The 17,763-nt window shown below is 47.9% G+C and overlaps 1 protein-coding gene across 3 annotated transcripts in view; it reads right to left on the bottom strand.

The window, feature by feature from the left end:
* Positions 1 to 2,458: 2,458 nt before the first annotated feature.
* Positions 2,459 to 17,763, bottom strand: part of LOC144179515 (uncharacterized) — a 191,162-nt gene continuing 175,857 nt past the window's right edge. For all 3 annotated transcript variants that reach the window (XM_077707895.1, XM_077707896.1, XM_077707897.1), the window contains 2 exons: positions 12,609 to 12,806; positions 2,459 to 2,638 (listed from right to left, as the gene is read on the bottom strand). In XM_077707895.1, the coding sequence (XP_077564021.1) occupies positions 2,538 to 2,638; positions 12,609 to 12,806 (299 nt within the window). In that variant the 3' untranslated portion in view covers positions 2,459 to 2,537. The remainder of the gene's footprint in view (positions 2,639 to 12,608; positions 12,807 to 17,763) is intronic.

The following is a 17,763-nucleotide window of genomic DNA, read 5'->3' as shown; positions in this document are numbered from 1 at the left end:
CGTTTGTTTACACTTGTTTCGTTTGTCGTAAAATGTCCAAGCACTCCGGCACTCCGCTGGCAGATCAGCCGGCGAGCCGACGCTGAGCAGACGACTCATCTCTTTGCCGGAAGTGCGTGAAAAAGCCGCCCAATAGCAGGATGTGTAGCTCATGATGAACATCTGGGAATCGGTGATGTAGACATGTGAAGATGGCGGCGTCCAAAAACACGAAGGAAAGGGTGAGAAAAAAGCGACCAACTTTGCAACAAAAGTGTGAGCTTTCCGCTGCGCGTAAAAGAGTAATACTTGGCACAGATGATATTGACGACCCAATCTAACGATTGCGCTAGTCAATTTAGTGTGCTCAAAACGCCTTTCAGGGCCCCTTTAAGGCCCCATTAAAGCACACATGCTGCGCTTAAATTAAACCCTGTGGTCTACCGGCCCCAGCGCCTTTTTGGCAAGACATTGTAGCGTAAGCCGCATGGCACAAAGCCGCGCAAGAGGCTCCCGCGGACAGGGACTTTTCCTTTCTTTCCGGTCTGCAGCCGGCTTGACGACACTGCACCTTTGTGGAAGACGCGTATTGGCGACGCCGCCGCCGGCTTACAACGGTCGCCTGTCGGGGGAGCGCTTAACTTGTTGTCCGGCCAACTCCTGGCATTAGTCCTTGCGCCGTTTCCGTCTGCTCGCTTGGGGGGCCTTTTAAATGCAGAGCATTTCAGTAACTCACGATGTCACCCGCGTTGTCCCGTCGTAGTCCGAACCGTCGTTGTCCGCACCCCTCCTTCTACACTATATAAAAGAAAATACTATCCGGCGCCTGGTTTCGATCCCTCGACCCTGCGGGCGGAACGCAATGTACATGGTGCTCTACCCACTGCGCCACAAAGCCGACACAGAATGGGACGCTACGAACGCGCCTTATATCGTTGACTCATTCAAATTACTGCTGACGAGCGCTCTCTCGTCAGCAGTTGCCACAAGTGCAACAACATTAACGTAACGCAAACTACTTAACGTCGTGCGCCCCCGGAAATGCTCTGCATTTGATCGTGCCCCTCGCGAGGGGGATGTTTCACTGCGTCGCCATGCGAACAGTTTGCCACGCTTTAGTTTCAGTTCTTTCCTTGCTGGGGTGCCGACGAGCGGCGCCACCTCCTCGCACTTCGCCGCGGGAGGTTCCGCGGCGGGGGCGAGAGATGGCGCTGGCGTCTCCGCGGCCGCGTCTGCGGCCTCCGCGGGCACCGGCGAGGGGTCATCTTTTTACCTCGTACTTGCATGCCTGTTTATGTTTACAGCGAAGCCCATCAACTTCTCGATTTCCGCAAATTGCGTCCATCAGCAAAACCAAGTAGACGGTAATATTTAGTCTCCAGATCTGGTGCTTTGAATCACATTCTTGAGGTTCTTCTGGAAGGAGGTTTCTCCCGGTGTTTTTCCCGTCGAAGCACGAGCACCTCGAAGGGCTTCCGGGGCGATGTTTTGACTGGTGTCTTCTCGTGTAAGCAGGTCACATCCCCGGTCGCCCCTTTATGCGTGCATGCGGGTGGGTGGGGGGGGTAGTGCTGGGGGGTGTTCATGGACGTGCAGCCAGACTGGTTTGCGCGCTCGCCAATTACATACCTGTTGTACTGTGCTGGTGGGAGATTTCAAAGTGAGACGTCGTCTTGCGGCCCGATGCGACCTGATTGCTGGCCTCCGCTGACTAGCTGTTTATGTTGATGTGTTACCCACACCGCAAGATGCCTACCACTCGAAGGGGGAGGGGGGGTTGTTTGCTTGTTTGTTTGCTAGAACAAAATTCTACTCCTTGCGAAGTTCATTCAGCTAGTTAACTAGAAATTATGCTTAATGGGAAAGCGCAAACACGTATATTGTTTTGTTCATTACTTGGACTGCACCCAGCCTTACTGATCATACTTCTTCACAGAGTAAAAGGACCTTAAATTGTTTTTGTACGTGCCCGAGATGAAATAACGTAAATTTTTGAGCCCTTAGTGGTAAAAATGAACAACTGATATTTCCTCTCTCTTTTAGAAGGACGCGGGGTTCCCCTTCTTTCCCTCATTGGGGGAAGCTCTCGGCGTACGCACCTTTTGGAAATAAACAATCTTGTTTTGAAACTGCAAACCAGCGCTACGTCTGCTTTCTCGCCTCCTTCAGCGGACGACATTCTGGGCTGCTACAACATCACTTCGGCCAACTTAAGCAACCTACTAAACAACTGTTGGATTCATGACAGGAAATGCCCCATTGAAAATAAGACTTAGCATGAACACGGGACAAAGCCTTGTCCTGTACTCTTGCCAAGTGCTCGCTTTAAATACCGATTTTACTTTCAGGAACATGATTACCAACACGCCCAACTGGCTATTCTTCTAAGGAGCAGTTCGATTCTTTAGCGGAGAGGCCTTGTGGCGATTCGCCGTGTTACGGTGTTGGTGCGAATGAGTAAGAGAGCGCATGTGTGAAATTGGGTGGATGGTACCCTTTATTTCAACAGCAAGTTTCGGCGACATGAAGTAAGCAATGCTTCCGCTGCAGGTCTTGAGCTAGTCGAGATGGACTTCTACACGAGGGCCGTAATATGTTTGCTCCCCGCGCTGCTCGTACTGCGCAATAGAAAACTTGCATCGATGCCATGTGTCGATGTCTGCAAAGGTAAAGGAGCGAAGCAGCCATGCGTTTTTAAGCATCGTGAAGAAGTGCTTGAGGTTTTCCTTGTAAGGTGTTCAGCCAAGTCACAAATTTTATATTTGGTACAAAGAAAATGTTGGTAAATAAAGTAAAAGTACCACGAGAAATGGAACGGGCAGTGAAAGCAAAGGAAATAATTGAGCGTTGGGAAGGGAACTAAATGTTCTGTGGGTTTTTTTCACCGGACGGGGGAGTTCCAAAAGACACAAAATTTCAACTTGTTTCATATCATCTTTGCTTGGCCTTTATAGTGAAGCAGGAATACGAGCTTTGAAACTGTCCTGTTATGCGGCAAGCTATTTCCCTAACCGACAGTCGCCAAAGGAACGGAGGTACACGTAAGCACTGCAGGGAAAGAAGGCCGAGCAAATGTACCGTCTCCGCAGCTGATGTTTGGCCAAGGGATGCCAGTAGAGGCAGTGGGATTCATTAGAACCAGTCGCTAAGATGAGAAAAAACGTAAAGGCACAACGCACATTCTGCTACTAAAGGTAGGTGCAAGTGGCGGGGGGAGGGGGCATTATTTGCAATCAAGTACTCAACTTGCTCGTGGGCTTACTTAAAAATGCCGGCACTAATTTATTCAATGTTATCTAGGTTTGATTGTTACATTTTAAAAAATAAGTTAACCATTTACGAGCATTTCCCTACTTTAAAAGAAACGGCCGCGTTTATGGGCTTGCTTCGATGCAGTGTCGTGCAACACTTCGCTGCAAGCCTCCCCTCTATCTCTTTTCCACCCTTTGCGCGCCTGCGGTTCTTTCTGCCCGCAATAGAGGGTTGCTCAATTAAATGGAAATTTTCCGCGTATACATAGCATTTATTGGGATCCTCTGTCCCTGTGGTGCTTGAAACCGCTCCAGCCGCCATCCTCTGCTTTTGCGGGCGGTTTTATGTATCCCCTCGTGTTAGCTCATTTTTAACCTACTGCTTTGCTTATTTGCATTCACAAAAACAAACCTAACCTGTATTAAAATTTTAAAAAGCCGGTATTCTCGGTTGTGTCGTTATATATTACCTTGAATACGCCTGAGTTTTCTTTTTTTGATGAATACCTACGACATGTGTGAGCAATGGCTGTAGTTTTGGTCATTGCAAACGCCATTGCCCACATAAACTTCCTTATCAAGCATCCTTTCCCCTATTTTTGGCCGTACGGTTCAACCAAGGGACAGGCAAGCGGACGGAAGGACGGAAGGACAGACAGACAACACAGACAGACATACAGGCAGATCATAATTTTCGGGTTTAAGTAACCAAAGAAAGAAAATAGTCTTTAAAAATTCGTATCTGCCTTGTGGTTGGACGTACGCATCTTCAAGTTTGGTTGTAAAATTTATAAATTCAAAGTAATATTGCACGACTAACACCAGCCGCGCAATATGAAGAGAAGCTCCAACGTTTGTAAGCGCCTACGAGAGATCGCACAGGCGTGTGCCAAACCCCAATTCAAATACGCAATCAAGAAATCTTTTAATACGGAGAACATAGTATTACTAGTTCATGCCCAATTTTGCGAATACATTTCCATTGGGACTTGCCAGTACCTGGAGCGTAAATCGAGTAACGAGAAAAATCCCTCCCTGCAAACAGTCAAGCGCATCGTCAAGGCGCGGCAGAGGGTACACGTATTTCCTTGTAATGGTATTCAAGTGACTATAACCACCGCAAAATCGATTACAGCCGCCTTTCTTCCTACGCAGAACCACTGGTGATGCCGATGGACTCTTAGAGGGATGAATAACTCCTGGAAGCATTTCCGTTACGTGGTCTTCAATGCTTCGGCGCTCTGTCGGCGACATCCGATATGAACGCTGTCGCAGTGCTCGGTGCGATCCGGTGTCAACTCAGTGCGTAACAACGGACATGCTTTCAAGCGATCTTTGCGTGTAATCAAAGGAAGAATGAAACTTCGAAAGCAATAAAGTAAGTCGTTCTCGTTAGGTTGCTTGTAGATTGCCGTTGACGGTGTGGGCAGAGGCATCGGATGGTAATAGCCCTGGCGAGCATGGAGAAGCACTGAATTCATTTATCTAGAGATGGGGAAGATCGTCTGGTACATCGACAACTAAATGAGAGTGCCATGCCATCATGTTCAATTCAGGCACAAGGGTATGCGCGCAAGCTGGTTGCATAGGGACCGGTCGGCCGTTGTATGGCACCACCGTCGCTTCAGCGAACAGCGCCACCCGTGGCGAATCACTCATCAGGGGAATGCCACTGGCGATCAGCGCAGCGTTGTTGTGCGTAGCTTTCTGTCGTTTTGCTGCGGTGCGGCTTGATAGCGTAGATAACAACACGGAATTTTTTCAGATCGGTAAACCTTGAGCGTATAGGTGACCTTTACGAGGAATGCCAGGTGTGTGAGTTACGCTCATACTCAGTAATTAAAAATAGCAGACGACGCTCAATCCGCCAAGCTGGAGGTCAATCTGGAAGTGCAAGGCGTTTCTTCGTGCGAATTTTCTATGCATGAATACAGTTTGGTGTATCGAGGAATATACTGCAACTAAATGCTCATAAAAAGCCGGTGTCTGCAGCCTATCCATGCAGGAATGCTGCGGTGCGGGTCTTTGGCAGTTGATAACGAAACGGCGCCGCGCACAAACGAAAGACAAAGTTGGGGTGCCTTATATCATTTACCTCAAAACAGAAATTGTGATGGACGACGCTTCCGTAACTCCATTTACTACGGTATAAGCGGGCTTAATTTCACAGAAATACACTTACTATATTAACCGGGAATTGTATACAGAATAAATATGGTGGTAGTAGACGTTATTGCTTGTGGTAGAAAAGCGTTACTTGACAAGAATTACAATGGTTCCTGGCTAGTCGGTTAATGGTTTTTCAAAAAACAATTCCTGGGTGCCTGAAGGACGAGAGACAGGAGGGCGCCGGAAACCTGTACTCAGTTTACCTACTGAATGCTGCGGACGATTTACAAGCTGCCACCTACGCTTGAAAAATCATGCAGTCCTCCGTATAATGACGATGATGGTTTATCGGAAAGCTTTCTCGTGTGGGTTTCCTTAGTTGCCTTCAGGATATAAATTTTGATTATTGGAGCTTTTTGTGACTGTACGAAATAAGCAGTGATTCGTAAAGGCTATTCAACAATTGACCATATTCAGACGATCAATCAGCTGAGAAATGCGCGGAGTATATTGAACCCCTATATATAACCTTCATAGACTATGAGAAAGCATTTTACTCGGTCGAAACCTGAGCAGATATAACCATTACGGAACCTGGGTGTAGAGGAGCATTATGTAGAAATACTAGAGGATATTTACAGTGGGTCCACAGTTATCATCATCCTCCATAAGGAGAGCAGTAAAATACCTTACGGAACGGCGACAGACAAGGAGACATAATCTCTCCGATGTTATTCACAACATGTTTGCAAGAAGTATTCAGAACATTGGGTTGGGAACAGGTGGGAGTAAGGGTTAATGGAGAATACCTCAGTAACCTCACATTTGCTGATGACGTTGCCTTATTAAGTAACTCGGAGGACGAATTGCAGAGCATGCTTACAGCACTGCAGAAGCAAAGTGGAACCGTGGGCCTGAAAATTAAGATGCGGAAAACTAAAGTAATGATCAATAACCTCAGGAGAGCACAGCGGTTTCAAATAGGTGGTGAGGCAGTGGAAGGGGTAAGCAAATATATTTACTTAGGCCAAGTTGGGATTCCGGATCCCAACCATGACGCAGAGATAATTCGAAGGATAAGAATGGGATGGACTGCACTCGGCAGGAATTCTCAGATAATGAATAGCCGCCTACTATTGTCCCTGAACAAGAAAGTGTAGGACGGCTGCATCTCCCCGGTACTCACCTACCGGGCAGAAACTTGGAGGCTCACTAAGAGGGTTCAACTTAAATTGAGAACGACTCAGCGGGCAATGGAGCGGAAAATGATAGGTGTAACATTCAGGAACAAGAAGAGATCGGAGTGGGTCAGGGAACAAACGCGTGTTAAGGACATATTAGTAGAAATTAAGAAGAAGAAATGGACGTGGGCAAGTCACGTAATGCGAAGGCAGATTACCGTTGGTTATTAAGGGTAACAGAGTGGATCCCTAGAGAAGAGAAGCGTGGCAGGGGTAGACAGAAAGTTATATGGGCAGATGAGATCAAGAAGTTTGCAGGGATTAATTGATCGCAATTAGCAGAGGACCGGGGTAATTGGAGATTGATGGGAGAGGCCTTTGCCCTGCAGCGGGCGTAGATCGGTGGTGATAATTGGAGCTGTTAATTTGACCAGCACACAGTTTTGTCTTTTGATCCCAGCGTCTTTGACTTTGACCATTTGCCCTTCGATTTCGCACGAAGAAAGCTTTGCGTTCAACCATCGGCATCGTTAAATGAATGGCTGGATGATTTTTCTGCTTAATTTTGCACTTCTATGCACCCCTCTTCAAATCCTGTTTGCAGCGTGTCGGAAATGCGTCTGTGCTGGAGGACTCGGGCTGATGCACTCCTATTCGAGGCAACTATAGTCTCACGTTTTTGGTTTCTTTACAAGGCATTACACGATTTTTAGGTACACGGTAAAGAATACTTAAGCATTACAAAACACAGGCTGACGTTACTGCCACATTTTTACAAAGCAACGGGAAAACCAACAATACTGTCCGGAAACTCTTAGATCAGGGAAATGAGGTGACACACATGCTCTGAAGAATTACGAACAGGCACCGGGGTCTTCTGGAAGCTGATGTTTTTCGCTTTAACGCAGCTCTCATCACTTCCAGGATACTTCATCATTTGCCATACCAAAATCTCAACAAAGCTCATCTCAAAAGCGTAGAGGTGCTTTTAACAAAGGCCCATAAGGTCGCACTCGGGGTGCCCACATATACCTCAACAAAGGCACTGCAAGACACCGGCACAACAGATTCTTTGCAGGAACTGCTTAACTCGCACAAAATCAATCAGCTACGACTGCGAAGCAGCGCACAGGGCATAAGCATCCTTCACAACCTAGGACACGAAATCAGCCAATATGAGGGAAACACGTACGGACAACTGGATGCTTACATTCGGCGTAAAATCAGCACTGCTCCTCTACCCCGCAATATGCACCCGGAGAGGAACAAAGAAAGACGAACCCTTCGTGTTATGGCCATCCTGAAGCAGACCAACGAGACCGATCCCCAATCTGAACTCTACTACACTGACGCCAGCCTCCTAGAGGGGACGGGTGTCACCGTTGTCGTAGACGGAAGTCATTCCCTCATCACAGCAGGCACAGAACTTGACCTCAACTCAACCGTCAATATGGAGACAAGAGCCATTGCGAATGCTATGAAGCAATCTTGCCATTCTGTGCCAGACACCTGTACAGTGTACATCTACACCGACTCTCAGGCTGCATGGCGACAACTTCTCTGCAACCGAATGCACAAAAATACCGGTCACATACTCAACAAGGTCCTCGCTTGAAGTGAGATGTGCTGCAAGGTATTCTGAGTACCTGGACACGGAGGCATGCTAGGAAATGAGAGCGCACACGCTTCGCCCGAGCATTACACCACCTGGCACCTGAGCATGCACTTCAACATTCAAAGGAACGTAGGACGAAACCAGGACCTGAAGAACCAGATCACACCGGAGATCTCCTACGGACCGCCCGTCAAAACAGACAAAAGCACCCAACACCACACAAAACACTCACCCGCAGGAAATCCGCTGTACTAAGGTGAATTCAGACAAACAGGCTAGTGACGCTACCTACTGTACACCTCACACACCGATTCCCACCATTACCGGTTATCCCCAAGTGTCCCAGCTGCGAGGACTACCCTAGAATCTATCATACTCTCTGGTCATGCATACAGAACCCCAACTTTCTCCCCATACCAAATCCTCCGCCCCCCTTCATGGGAAAGGAGGCTGACTGACTCTAGTGCGGAAGTGCAAAGGACAGTCATTGAACGCGCAGAGAAGACCCTGTCGGCTATCTCTGGAGCTCCAGACCAGGAGATCCTTGTGAAAAGGAAGTTATGTTCTTCGTCTTCTTCCTCGTTTCCTATTCTGATTCGCTACATGCTGCATAGCGGAGCCTCTGTTCTGGCGGTCTTGGTGCCATATGTAGCTTAACCGGGTTCAACCCTGGTCGACCACTCTTGACATGTCGTAGACAGTCGAGTCACGGCCGGGGTTTAAAAAGAAGGTCCCCTTCCCCCCGAGTAGTCCGAGTGGCGCTGGCTACCACCCCTAAGTGCCGGAAACAAAAATACCTTAACATAAATACCCGAGAAAGTGGAAGAGAAACAGCCCCGACGGTATCGTAGTGGTTGTCATGCTTTGCTGTTTTTATATTTTGCTTTTGTTCACAGTCACTTCCAATATGGCATTGTTTCATGGGCCAACGCGTGCCCTTCTCACGTTTCTTCGGTTCAACATATTCAAAATCAATGTATTCGCATTGTAACGTTTACTTCATGTCGTTCGTCTGCCTCAGGTCTACTACGTCAGAATAACATACTATCAATTATTGCAGTATTTGATTACGAATTGGGAATATTTTTCAAATTATTGCACTGTTACCATTAATACGATTTCATTGATATTGTTAGTTTACGAAGCAAACGGTTCACTAGATTTTCAAGTGATAATAATTTCTTATTACCAATGGTTCGCACTAATTACGGTAAGAAAACCTCTTATTTCGCAGCTGTCACATTGTGGTATAATTTGCCTGTCACGGTCAAATCATCGTCATCTATTACGTGCTTTAAAAAAATATTAGAGAGTTTCTTTTGGTTTAATTGTGATTCTGTTTTGTTCGTATTTATGATTGTTGTTCTGTCATGTTTTCTTATGCTTTCATTTCCTTCGTGCTATCTTCATATTGCTTGTGTAACTTTTGGTATTTATTTTAGGCTTACTTTTTGAGTGTATGTACGTTATAGATTAACTTCACTTGTCTTTATACTGCTTTAATTATATGATGAGCTCTCACGTGCATTTTCTTCTTTTACGAATTTGTTTGTGCATTTCGGGGGGTCCCCTGACAGTCTGTTGACACTGGCACCCTCGTCTGTATGAGTTTTCTCAACTATTTCTACTGGCTCCTCGAGAAGTTTCTTCTACTGCTTATATATATATATATATATATATATATATATATATATATATATATCAAGGTTGCAGTCGTCATTGCCAGTGCTATTCGGCTTTTTTCGAAATATTTAATAGGGCCGAATGACGTGTGCTTGTCACGTTTCTTTGATTCATTGATAAATAAGCGAAAATATAAGTCGAGAAAAAATCCGCCGTTTTTCCGGGAGCGGGACTCGAACCCACATCTCCGCATAACCGGTGCGGTGCGTTAACCAATTACGCTATCCCGCAGCGGCTTCTCTCTCGACTTTTAAAGCAGGGGTTTATATTTACAAGAGCTCTGAGGCCGGTCAACTAGCGCCGCCCCTCGACTACCGCGGGAGACGTAGAACGTCTTCTTTCCCAGCGGCCGCCACGTAGAACGTGGTCGGAGGTCGGGTTTAGCAATTGGCATATCCGAACTGCTGGAGCCAGTGCCTCGTAATGCATGTAGCAGAACAGAGAGATACGGGACGAGGGACTCGGTAAAGATACATATCAAGGTTGCAGTCGTCATTGCCAGTGCTATTCGGCTTTTTTCGAAATATTTAATAGGGCCGAATGACGTGTGCTTGTCACGTTTCTTTGATTCATTGATAAATAAGCGAAAATATAAGTCGAGAAAAAATCCGCCGTTTTTCCGGGAGCGGGACTCGAACCCACATCTCCGCATAACCGGTGCGGTGCGTTAACCAATTACGCTATCCCGCAGCGGCTTCTCTCTCGACTTTTAAAGCAGGGGTTTATATTTACAAGAGCTCTGAGGCCGGTCAACTAGCGCCGCCCCTCGACTACCGCGGGAGACGTAGAACGTCTTCTTTCCCAGCGGCCGCCACGTAGAACGTGGTCGGAGGTCGGGTTTAGCAATTGGCATATCCGAACTGCTGGAGCCAGTGCCTCGTAATGCATGTAGCAGAACAGAGAGATACGGGACGAGGGACTCGGTAAAGATACATATCAAGGTTGCAGTCGTCATTGCCAGTGCTATTCGGCTTTTTTCGAAATATTTAATAGGGCCGAATGACGTGTGCTTGTCACGTTTCTTTGATTCATTGATAAATAAGCGAAAATATAAGTCGAGAAAAAATCCGCCGTTTTTCCGGGAGCGGGACTCGAACCCACATCTCCGCATAACCGGTGCGGTGCGTTAACCAATTACGCTATCCCGCAGCGGCTTCTCTCTCGACTTTTAAAGCAGGGGTTTATATTTACAAGAGCTCTGAGGCCGGTCAACTAGCGCCGCCCCTCGACTACCGCGGGAGACGTAGAACGTCTTCTTTCCCAGCGGCCGCCACGTAGAACGTGGTCGGAGGTCGGGTTTAGCAATTGGCATATCCGAACTGCTGGAGCCAGTGCCTCGTAATGCATGTAGCAGAACAGAGAGATACGGGACGAGGGACTCGGTAAAGATACATATCAAGGTTGCAGTCGTCATTGCCAGTGCTATTCGGCTTTTTTCGAAATATTTAATAGGGCCGAATGACGTGTGCTTGTCACGTTTCTTTGATTCATTGATAAATAAGCGAAAATATAAGTCGAAAATATAAGCCGCGGTAGTCGAGGGGCGGCGCTAGTTGACCGGCCTCAGAGCTCTTGTAAATATAAACCCCTGCTTTAAAAGTCGAGAGAGAAGCCGCTGCGGGATAGCGTAATTGGTTAACGCACCGCACCGGTTATGCGGAGATGTGGGTTCGAGTCCCGCTCCCGGAAAAACGGCGGATTTTTTCTCGACTTATATTTTCGCTTATTTATCAATGAATCAAAGAAACGTGACAAGCACACGTCATTCGGCCCTATTAAATATTTCGAAAAAAGCCGAATAGCACTGGCAATGACGACTGCAACCTTGATATGTATCTTTACCGAGTCCCTCGTCCCGTATCTCTCTGTTCTGCTACATGCATTACGAGGCACTGGCTCCAGCAGTTCGGATATGCCAATTGCTAAACCCGACCTCCGACCACGTTCTACGTGGCGGCCGCTGGGAAAGAAGACGTTCTACGTCTCCCGCGGTAGTCGAGGGGCGGCGCTAGTTGACCGGCCTCAGAGCTCTTGTAAATATAAACCCCTGCTTTAAAAGTCGAGAGAGAAGCCGCTGCGGGATAGCGTAATTGGTTAACGCACCGCACCGGTTATGCGGAGATGTGGGTTCGAGTCCCGCTCCCGGAAAAACGGCGGATTTTTTCTCGACTTATATTTTCGCTTATTTATCAATGAATCAAAGAAACGTGACAAGCACACGTCATTCGGCCCTATTAAATATTTCGAAAAAAGCCGAATAGCACTGGCAATGACGACTGCAACCTTGATATGTATCTTTACCGAGTCCCTCGTCCCGTATCTCTCTGTTCTGCTATATATATATATATATATATATATATATATATATATATATATATATATATATATATATATATATATATATATATATATTGCAGGAAAATATTTCTTGGACACCGGCAAGTCGTAACAAAAAAATAAAGACACACGTCGAAAAAAGAAAAGGTTCAAAGTTTCGGCCGAGGGACCGGCCTTCGTCAGAATAACCTCAATCAGAATATTCAGAGTCACAATCAGAATAACCTAAATCAGAATATTCTGACGAAGACCGGTCCCTCGGCCGAAGCGTTAAACCTTTTCTTTTTTCGACGTGTGTCTTTATTTTTTTGCTATATATATATATATATATATATATATATATATATATATATATATATATATGCCTTGTATTTCCTGAGGGTACTTCCCTTATCGCAGCATGTATGAATGTGCCTGTCGCTCACATAAAAGGAAGCAGCAACCACCTCTCACCATGAATATAAGTCTGGCATGTATCTTGACTGCCATAGAAGTTTTGCCGTTGTAGCCTTTTCTTATGACGATGGTCGTCCACATTACATTTCCACAAGAGCTCCAGGCCTCGGTGATGGTCTTGAGGAAGCTGGTCACACATCATTAGCACGCCACCGTCCTTACGCGTAAAGTTCACTTTGGGCGTCGTTAGGGGGGCTGAAATTCACGAAGAAAAAGGCTTTTTTGAAGAAACATATTATGTTAGCATGGCTGTATAGTGTAGCTCTTCGTGCGGTTATGTAGGAAGGCCACCATCTGCTGTACACCTGTTGAATGCGCACAGAGATAAGTGAGTGCACGCGGCAGATATACCATGCGGGGTCGTGCTAGACATCGTGCGGCACATGCCCTGGGATTATAATGGTGCTTGATTAGATGGACCATAAAGACAAAACACAAGACTCATTCATTCGAAAGATTGCCTCATCAGAATCATATTGACACACTTTTCACACACACTCGCTCAAATGAGCTATATAATTAGGAAAAAAAGGCATGGCCATGCGACCCACTCGCTCATTTCCCGCAAGAGAACCTATGATGTCATGCCAGCCAGCTCTGTGATAGGCGGAGGCCGGCGAAAGCAAAAAGCAAATCAGGCAGCGCTTATAAACTTGCCGAACGGGCTATTTGCACTTAAACTTAGAGCACATTCTTCTTTAGCAGTAAGAATTGGGGGATAGACAGCAGAAATTACGAAAGCACACGTAAACATAGAAGTAACGATGCGTACTGTTCTTGGTACGCGCGCACTAGGCTTGTTTTAGCTGTGCAGCAGTCCGCCGCTTTCGAGTTGTCTTGCACGCACTGGCCGATTGGCGTAAGCGGCGTGGTCTTACGTGACCCCGTCTGCCGAGGATATTTCATGTTTCACGAAACGAGTTCTTTCTACAGTAACCAAAACAAGCCAGGGGCCAATACGGTCAAAAAACAAAGCAACGGCAGACAACGGTACGTGCATGAGAATGGTAGCGCCATCCGGGAAGACTGACGGCAATCACCGCTGCAGCCGGATCATGCAGTGCAAGTTCGTTTGTATGCGCGCGCTTATGACTTCATTGCTGAAGTCTCGAAAACGCACGATTTGGCGGGAGAATCAAAATTTTAACATAAATTGATTAATTTATCACTAAATACTGCATCATTTGCTGCCGCACAAGCGCTAGCAGTACTATGAAACACGAAATATTTCGAATAAAACAAGCTTGTATTGTTTCTGATGGCCCCTTTAAAAGCACTTGGACAAACGTTAGCCATAGAAAGGTTGCTTGGAGAGCACTACACCATAAATTGCGGTAGAACAACACCATTGATAAACATATGTGAGAAAGTTGCTCTATAACACAACCCCAGCTTTTTCAGTGTCGGGCTTTCGCCCAAATCCATATGGTACGGTTCTATTGGCGGAGTCTAAAGTAGTGGCCATGTTTAGCATGGACCATTGGTGTCATCTCCGAAACAACAGACACGTTCTGCTGCGGGGAAGCATGCGACCGTGATGGCACCTCGCTGGCCAGGGCTCATGGCAATTAGAAGAGAAAAATCACCCTTAGAATCCCAATAATGAAAGGGTGTAGGGGACGGCAGAGAGGAAGCACTGGTGATGAATACGTCAAGGGAAATGCGGCCTGTAGAAGTTGGCGCTCACAGTCATTTGCCAGCGCTCACAGTACATCACTGGCGGAAAGCAACAAAGTAAAACTAGAACGATAAAATAACCCAAGGTGTACGCATAGCCAAAACTGGCTGTGAAGGGGTCACAGTGAATACACGCGGTGTCAGGTTGAAAGGCTCAAATGAGTTTAATGGCTTGACTTCCATACAGCTGCCTCATCGCCTGCGTTGCGTCGGCGCGTTAAACCCTACAATCAATAAAAAAAAACTTCCATACAGCTGAGAGCCTGCGGGAGCTGATTGGCCGGCTGAACTTGCCAATGTGTGGCACTCAGGTCCCCCCAAACACGTCACTGTACTGCACATCATCTCAGCCAATCACATAATGGGCGGGGCCTAAAATACATAGTTTTGTTCAATATAAAAAACGAGCCTACATTGTTACCGTCGTTGCATTTCGTCTAGATATTCAATGCTGAGAAATACTTGTGCAGCTTGAGTAGCTAGTGAGTAAACAACTTTAGCTTGCCTCACGCGGGGATGTCAGTCTTCTTCAGTATCCCCTGCCCTACTTAGGCTGTGAGCGGGAGCGCTTCAGCCCTGGAGGTGTCTTCGGCCATCGGGTTGGCCCGGACGTGAACAGTGTCTGGATCTGAACGTCCTCCCGCTGCTCTCACAAAGTGACTTTTAGTGCTTTAGATCTTCTGGGACGTAAATTGATGTTCAAGCGGGATACGGGAATATCGTTTCCCGGAGTCGGTGTGGAGCCGCTTGACCCCCTTAGTGTGTGTACAGTCAATGTTTCTATCGGAGAACGAACGTTCGAAGCGGACTTCGCTATTCTTGCCAAGTCAACCCATGACGTAATTTCGGGCATCGACTGCGGTGCCACTGCCGATTGCGCGGCGGACGAGCTTTCTGTGAGCAGCTTGGGGGTGGCGCTGCGGTCGCTCAGGCGAACGGGTGTGTTTACATCGGCTCTTTATTGAGCTCTCTAATGAGCTTTCGCAGTGTCTTTAATGAGCTCTCTCGCAGTGGTTATTAGGCAATACCGAATTTTACTCCTCACCAATGTGTTCCTAAAGTCGAGCGGCACCGACAGACGCCAAAATCATCGAAGGCAGGCGATTTTTCGCCGAATTATCGAACTTTTCGTGTGAACTCCGTGCGATTGACTGCTAAGCCTAGGCGTGCTGAGCCGAAGCTAGGTGTAGTTGCCGCACCTGCTGCACCACCGCCAACCCCGGCGGCTGTCGCTCATCTCGGAGATGGAGTCGTCCGCTCCGAGAACAAGCTCGGATGCCAATATGTGTGTCCAAGTGATGGGCGAAGAAATTTCTCCCAAAGAATTTCACGAAGACGCCGGCTTGAAAGTTGCGGGAGGCCGCCTGTCGAGAAACCACTGGAGGGCAGCAGACAAGAAGCTCAATAATGACAACGGCGTCAATCGCAAGGCAGCGTTCAACGACAAGAAAGCGAAGGCCTCAGCGGTAAAGGCCCCAAGAATGCTGGCAATGCCGCGCGAAGAAATCAAACTCGTTGTAAGGCCGAGGGGCGGCTTAAGCGTCGTCAAGACTGGGCTGATCGACATCACCGTTGCAACACACGCAGCGGCCGGAATCACCAAGGAAGCCGGAAACTGCGACCCGTTGTGCCTCAACGTGCAGCAAAACATCATCGTGATCAGTACACCCGAGGAAGAACACGCCTGTCGCTATGAGAAAATTAGCGAAATAACACTCATGGCAAGCTGCATGAGGTCGGCGCATACCGCACGGCTCCGCACGACACCGTCAAGGGAGCCAAGCGGGGAGTACCTGTGAAAGAAACACCGAGGGATATCGGTGTCAGCATCGTAACGCAACCCGCTAGCCTTGGGCGCCAAAAGAATCGGAACCACGACGACGATCATCGCCGCCTTCAGCGGCACAAACGTGCCCAATTCCGTGAGATCCGGCTCCGCTCTCATGAAATGCCAGTTATACCGGAAAAAGGTGGACGTCTGCCACCAGTGCGGACGCATCGAACACTGCAAAGATATTTGTCCATCGCCGACCGACACCATTTGCTCTGCGGCGGTAAGCACTTAAGCGGTGACAGAGAATGCAAAGACAGATACCAAATCCCATTGTCGTTCGCAAAAGACAGTGGGAACTGCGAAACGAGACATCGCTCGAGCACGACTTTCCATCGCTCTAGCCGCGAGCTGCGCGCAAGTCGAGAGCTCCTTCCAAGAATTGCTCACAATCGAGGAGAGGCAGCGAAGACAGACGGCAGAGCCACGACGCCAGTGCACATAGTGCTAAACGATCCCCGTCGAGATACCGAGTGAGATGGGCAGACGCCATCCAATGCCCCAACACAATGAAAAGCAGGGACACAAGCGTCGACAACAAGAAGCAATAAATGACGAGGAAGGACACCGGAACGATCGAGGCGCTGCAAAAAGAAAACGCGGAGATGAAGGCCACGATCCTGCAAATAACCCGGAGATGGCGAACATCCGCAAGGAGATTAACGACAAGGTACAACCAATGGGGCAAGCACGGACCGCACCGAGTACTAGCAAGGCAGCGACGAAAGAGCTCGACTCCGCCAAGGAGCCTGCACGAAAGAAGAGAGATATCGAAAAGCAAGCAAATAAGCAGACAGCTAGCGACCTCCGCGCTCGCTTCGCTGGTGTCAAATCCCGTCAAGAGAAGCTCGAGAAGTTGATCCTGGCAATGAAGATCACCATCGAGAGAAAGTTGGGCGAGTACGACAGCAAACGCGCCGTCCAGGAGAGGAACACTCGACTAATGATGAGCCACCCTATTTTCACTCAACAGCAGGTACCCAAGCACCCGGTAACAACTTACACCTCAGACAAACATGGCCACTGTACCAGCAAGCATAGTCGCGTGGCACCGGAACTGCCACGGCCTCCAACGCAAACGCGCAGTGATCCAACAATACATCGAGCACGCCAACCGAAAACCCGACGTGGTACTGTTGCAAGAGACTCTCACCGCCACACCGTCCCTTCCCGGCTACAGAGTGCACACCGGCCCCCAGATGGCAGGGGCCTGTGCACCCCGGTCAGAAAGGGACTCACCTTCGTAGAGCAGGTACTAAAAAACGTCAAGATACAGTACAGATTCACGGAGCTCGTGCCGACCAAACACAGAAAGGAAAGCGTTTTTCGATTAAACATATACAGTAACCTGTCGCAAAGCTACAGCGGTTCAAGTCGGTGCTGCACAAGGCGAGCACTGCAGCGCTGAGGTCACAGCTCATGGCGTGCGGAGACTTCAAAGCCATCGATCAAACATGGAGATACACCAAGAACAATGCCAAGGTAAGAACCTGGCACACGACGCACTAGAACTAAACTACACCCTCATCCCGGACCCGGCGTATCCTACGAGAATCGGTAACTCCGTGGCTCCCGACACCACACCCGACCTCGCGCACGTCAAGAACGACTAACCGGTCACCATCACCTGGAGAAACATGGGAA

Source organism: Haemaphysalis longicornis, unplaced genomic scaffold (genome assembly GCF_048455015.1).
Source record: "Haemaphysalis longicornis isolate Haplotype H1 unplaced genomic scaffold, Haemaphysalis longicornis Haplotype H1 scaffold_4, whole genome shotgun sequence".
Taxonomy (NCBI): Eukaryota; Metazoa; Arthropoda; class Arachnida; order Ixodida; family Ixodidae; genus Haemaphysalis; species Haemaphysalis longicornis.
The sequence above is the reverse complement of the archived record's forward strand: the minus strand, read 5'-3'. Positions and strand labels throughout refer to the sequence as shown.